We start from the raw sequence: 5731 nt of genomic DNA, 5'->3' as shown, positions 1-5731 counted from the left end.
TATACCATTGAGTGACGAGATCACCAACCTTTGTAGGTTCGACTCTATTCATTAGCAAAGAGCATCAGAAATAATGCTCTTTTTCTTTCTCTTTTTTTTTTACTTTATCTTTTAAAAACTATTTTAAGGCAACCACAATGGAGTGGGAAGAAAGTAAGTTTTCTTTTGCTAAATGAAGAATAACGTGGACACGTTTACTTGCCGAGCTAGCTATGGAATTCTCGATTTAACAACTTGTATTGGGATGATTGTTTACCCTCTCACTTGTAATAAAAACTACCCTTAGAAGGCAAGCTCATTGTTGACCGACGTTTAAGGTGTAGCCTGTAAAATAAGGTCCACCATTAGTCCTTATCTTTATAGCCATAAATAATGTATGAAAAATTAGCTATATAATGACTGATATATATTATTCAGAACTTAAGTAACACTTAAAAGTTGTAATTTTCAAAATAAGTTTTCTTTAAAAAAAATTGTCTGCCAAAATGGTACTTGACAATTGCTTCCTTTTGCAAAAGAGTTCATCGTCCCCTTTTTACAAAGTTAAACCAACTCTTGAACTCAATTTTCATAGTTTAAACACTAATATATGACCAATGCTGTATCCTTTAAGTACTCATTGGAACATTATTTACTGTTCTTTCACCCTAGTGTTCATCTATAAAGGAGAAAAGGAACTACTGAATAACGGTCTCGAGGAATGATTAAACCATTATAATACTGTATACTACGAGGCTTTGCTGTGTTAAAAGAAAAGAGTATCTCAGTCATGCGCATTGTAAACATTTGGTAATGTATAGAGTCAGAAATGACTACAAATGATCCAATCATATTATGCCATGAAATCCTTTATGTGACATGAAGCTAGCTAGCTAGATTAATGTTAATATAACGAAACCTCTTAAATCATTCAAGCTCAAAGTCTCAAACCAAAGATTAGCGGGCATTTTAACCTAGAAATATCGTATCACTTTGCAGAGAAAACCTATATCCATGTGTAAACGAACCTACCTACTTTTGGATAGTTGTGATTTTTCCTATTGTATACTATGGAGAAGAAAGGCAAAGCATTTAAGCAGCAGTCTGCATAACTACTAGGTGGCAAGTGATTGGAAATGCTTACTGTTCACTCCAACAGAAGAGGACCACTACTCAAACATTAAAAATAACATATCTTAAATGTTGATTATCTATTCATAAAGAATAAGAATAAATATTTCCATTGTAGGACGTCAAAAATCATATCATTTATCAAATGATAATAGCTTAGTTAACGCATGAGAATTGAGCAAGAAAAAATGAGAGTGTATGTTCGATCTTCTTCAATATTATCTTTGAGAGAGATTTAAAGTCTTAAATTTAATCTAGCTTTGAATAAAATTGACTCCCAAGAAGGATATTTATAAAAATAAATAAATATCATATGACCCTAAAATAGCACATGAAGGCCATGCAGGGTAAAACAGCCCATACCAAACATTCTTCCAACAAAAGCAGTCCTATATTTTACCAAAACCTTGCACGAAATTAATTTATATATCATACGTGTCCACACATGATTGACCCAATCATCTGTGCCGTTCGTTCCCACTCCTAAATATAGTTTTATACCCTTTCTCCCGCTCTTAAGCATACCTTTCATATTAACTTCCTCCATTTTCTCTTTGCCAACCAACCAACCAACAAAATCTCCATTTTTGTTTTTCTTTCATTTTTTTTTTCTTCCCTTTGTTCTCCCGTTTGCATTTCCCGGCGACAGTTCAAAAAAGAAAAAAAGAAAACATTTTATGCTGCTCAGGGTCCTGGACCGGTGAATGAGGAATAGAAAATAGTCAAATAGACATAAATTACAACATGGCTAAGAGAGAGGAGAAGGAAAACACCATGATTCCACGTCCACAATTCATGTCGTCGGAGCCAAGAATGTCGTCGACGACGGAACCCTTAACGGACGACGAATACACCATGAGAAGCAGCAGCGCCGCATCCCCTATGAGCCCGTATTACTACGTCGAGACAAGCAGGTTAAGCGGGGAAGGTTCACCAATGATGATGTCACCATGGAACCAAACCACCAACTCACCCTTCGCAAAGCCACAGTGGTCTCAACACGAAGAAACAGCTCGACAGAATGCCCTAATCGGTTCTCTTGTTCGTGAAGAGGGACATATCTATTCCCTAGCCGCAAGCGGTGACTTATTGTACACTGGATCCGACAGCAAGAACATTCGTGTCTGGAAGAACCTCAAAGAGTATTGTGGATTCAAATCAAACAGTGGTTTGGTCAAAGCCATTATAATCTCTGGTCAGAAAATCTTCACCGGTCATCAGGACGGTAAAATCAGAGTGTGGAAGGTATCTCCCAAGAACCCTAGCGTTCACAAACGCGCTGGAACATTACCAACCTTAAAAGACATCTTCAAGAGTTCAATCAAACCCAGAAACTACGTTGAGGTTCGGAAAAACCGCACGGCTCTGTGGATCAAACATTCCGACGCCGTTTCGTGTCTCAGCCTCTCAAACGACAAAACGTATCTGTACTCTGCTTCGTGGGACAGGACAATAAAAATATGGAGGATCTCCGATTCGAAATGCTTGGAATCAATCGCCGCACACACCGACGCCGTGAACTCCGTCGTGTGCGGCGACGAGGGGTTGGTTTTCTCCGGGTCGGCGGACGGGACGGTGAAGGTGTGGAGGAGGGAGGCGCGTGGGAAGGGGGCGAAGCACGAGGCGGTGAAGACGTTGCTGAAACAGGAATGCGCGGTGACGGCGCTTGCGGTGAACGCGCCGGGTTCGATTGTGTATTGCGGTGACTCTGATGGGTTGGTTAATTTCTGGGAACGTGAGAAGCAGTTCGCGCATGGTGGGGTCCTTAGGGGTCACAAGCTTGCGGTTCTGTGTCTCGCTGCTGCGGGTAACTTGGTTTTTAGTGGTTCGGCTGATAAGACCATATGCGTGTGGAAAAGGGATGGGGTTATCCACACGTGCGTGTCGATGCTGACGGGGCACGAAGGTCCGGTGAAGTGTCTGGCGGTTGAGGAGGATAGGGACACGGCGGCGAGGGGTGATAAACGGTGGATTTTGTATAGTGGCAGTTTGGATAAATCGGTTAAGGTGTGGAGCGTTTCTGAGATGGATCAGGTACAGCACCGCCGCACGCCTTCTGATGCGGACTCCTTACCTTCGGAATCTGATGGGAGCTTCTCTTCGGGCCGGGCCAGCCGCAACAGGAGGAACTGAAACTATCTGGGCCTGGCCTTTTCCGATTTGCTGCCACGTGTTATTACGGGATGATTTATATTTATTTTTTTTAATTTTCTTTTTTGTGTTCGTTGACTATGATTGATCGTTTCTGCAAGATTGCGACAGATATGATCGAAGATATTTATGTAATGTTAATGTATTTTGTGTAATAATGGTTTTGAGGTAGTTAAACAGTTAACGTTGGGGCCTGGGTGGGAGGGTCAGATTCAGATACCTCAAGCTTTTCTTGAATTGAAAATCAGGTTTTGTGAATGCCAACGATCATGATTCACAAGTCATGAATTAATGCCCCTTTCATTTTTTTGGATGTATTTTTTTTTTTTTTTTTTTTTTTGTAATATTAATATAAACTTAAGTTAATGGTGACTGTTATACGAAACAATATATTTAATGTTTTAGTTGTAATTAAAAATTATAAATATATCATCAAACATGTGAATCGATTGATAAAATTTTAATAAACAGTGATTTTGAGTTCGAATTTTTAGGGAATGCAATTATATTGAAACATATAGTTCCACTTGCCTTGAATAAAATTAATTGAGTAATTGATTATTAGATAAATAATATCCAAAAAAAATTATAAACATAAACAGATGATCAAACATAATGATAAATATGTTATTATGTATAATATTATCAACAAACCTGAGTCTATAATAAATTTAGTAATATAACTATTTATTTTTTTGCTCTTAGATATGCAGGCCATATCATGAGATATTCAAAGTTTCAAACATAGCATCGATGCAGACTCTTTAGAAAGAGTTATTATACAGAATTTTATTTAAGAACGTGAGATATCATCAGGTGTTACTGGGTATCCGTTAGACGGTCGTTGAAGCTGAGCAGTTGGTTATTTTTTGCTTTGTCTCTAACTAATCCGATCTGTTTATGATCTGCGCGATCTTTTGCGGGTATTTTTAATATCAACTTACAATATATAGAGTGAGACATTGGGAATTTTTATTTGGATTCATAACAAGAAGGAAGGGGTTTGTTAGGGACCCATATAAGGGGCTCATTGATTGACAGGTCCAACAAGGGACAATCTAAGATCTAAATCAAGCATAATTATGGAAGGATATCCATCAAAGATACCAATCCTAATACGACAGCATGGCGAACGTGTAAGCAATTTAATCAGTAATTCATGATTCATGTTCAACAGTAATAGTTAAGAACATGATACAGGATCTTTAGAATTTATGAGTTTCACATAAGAGTGTACCTTTCTCCATTAGTGCGGAAGAACTTTGATGGTGAAATCCTTTCTCAGAGTCTTAACCCTTCACTATTCTTGTATCTTCTTTAACAGGAATTTAATACAACTCTTCTGGGTAGACAATGATGGAGAGCGTTTCTGTAAACCACCTTTTATCAGAAAATCTCCTTTCTCTGAACGTAACTGAACCTGTCACCAGTTACTCCTTTATAAAACTTCCCTTGATAGTCAAAACGTCAATCACCATTAATGCAAAACGTTACCATAATGCAAAACGTTAAAACGTCAATTACCATTAATGCAAAACGTCAATTACCATAAAGCCTCTTTTATTATTAATTAAACCGATTGACACACGTTACACATGAGACACAAATAGTTTTACATTCTCCCACTTGGCTCATGTCATAAGGTGTCCCTTCATGATTTAATTAAAATTCACTATAATGCGCATTTACTAGGCTAAAGGTTCCATACATTGACGTCATCATAATTCATTATTAGAAATAAAATCAACATGAGTCATGGCGGTTGTATGCTATCAAGTCGGCATAGTCCCTTCCATGTACTAATATATTGACTCTTCTTCCTAACATGATACTTTAATAGGAAGTACACATTATGTCCAACAATAATGTCTTCATAACGGACCACAAATATTTTCAATATCATCACATATACTTGCATGCATACATAAATTGAAAACAAGACAATATCAGAAACATATATTCATCAATGAGCTCAGAGTGTCAATACTTTAATACATAACTATAATTTTTATCATTCATTAGCTGACATAATGCCCATTCTACATACATGACCAGTAAATGTCTTGGGCGGTAATCCCTTCGTCAAGGGATCAGTTATCATAAGATCGGTGCTAATATGCTCTATAGACACTCTTTGTTTCTGAACCTCTTCTTTAACGGCAAAGTACTTTAATTCCATATGTTTAGCACCTTTGGAATATTTGTCGTTTTTAGAAAAGAAGACAGCTGCAGAATTATCACAATAAATTTTCAGCGGCTTTGCAATATTGTCGACCAATCCAAGCCCTGAAATAAAGTTTCGTAGCCATTTAGCCTGAATCGTGGCTTCAAAGCATGCCACAAATTCAGCTTCCATAGTGGACGCAGCTAGTACAGTCTGCTTTGCACTTTTCCATGATATAGCTCCTTCAGCTAAAAAATACAGGTAACCACATGTAGATTTTCTTGTGTCTACGCATCCTGCAAAATC

At 37.7% G+C, this 5731-nt stretch overlaps 1 protein-coding gene across 1 annotated transcript; it reads left to right on the top strand.

Annotated features, from left to right (window-relative positions):
• The first annotated feature begins 1854 nt into the window (after window positions 1–1854).
• Window positions 1855–3243, top strand: LOC133308735 (protein JINGUBANG). Its single transcript, XM_061509420.1, has one exon. It carries the CDS (start codon window positions 1855–1857, stop codon window positions 3241–3243), a length of 1389 nt encoding a protein of 462 aa, XP_061365404.1.
• Window positions 3244–5731: the final 2488 nt, after the last annotated feature.

The sequence above is a fragment of the Gastrolobium bilobum genome, unplaced genomic scaffold (assembly GCF_033153095.1).
Source record: "Gastrolobium bilobum isolate Gb01-03AN ecotype WA unplaced genomic scaffold, APGP_CSIRO_Gbil_v1 utg1978, whole genome shotgun sequence".
NCBI lineage: Eukaryota > Viridiplantae > Streptophyta > Magnoliopsida > Fabales > Fabaceae > Gastrolobium > Gastrolobium bilobum.
The sequence above is the reverse complement of the archived record's forward strand: the minus strand, read 5'-3'. Positions and strand labels throughout refer to the sequence as shown.

Excerpts from the sequence above, each read along its gene's own strand:
- LOC133308735 (XM_061509420.1), top strand. The coding sequence starts at position 1,855 with ATGGCTAAGAGAGAGGAGAAGGAAAACACCATGATTCCACGTCCACAA.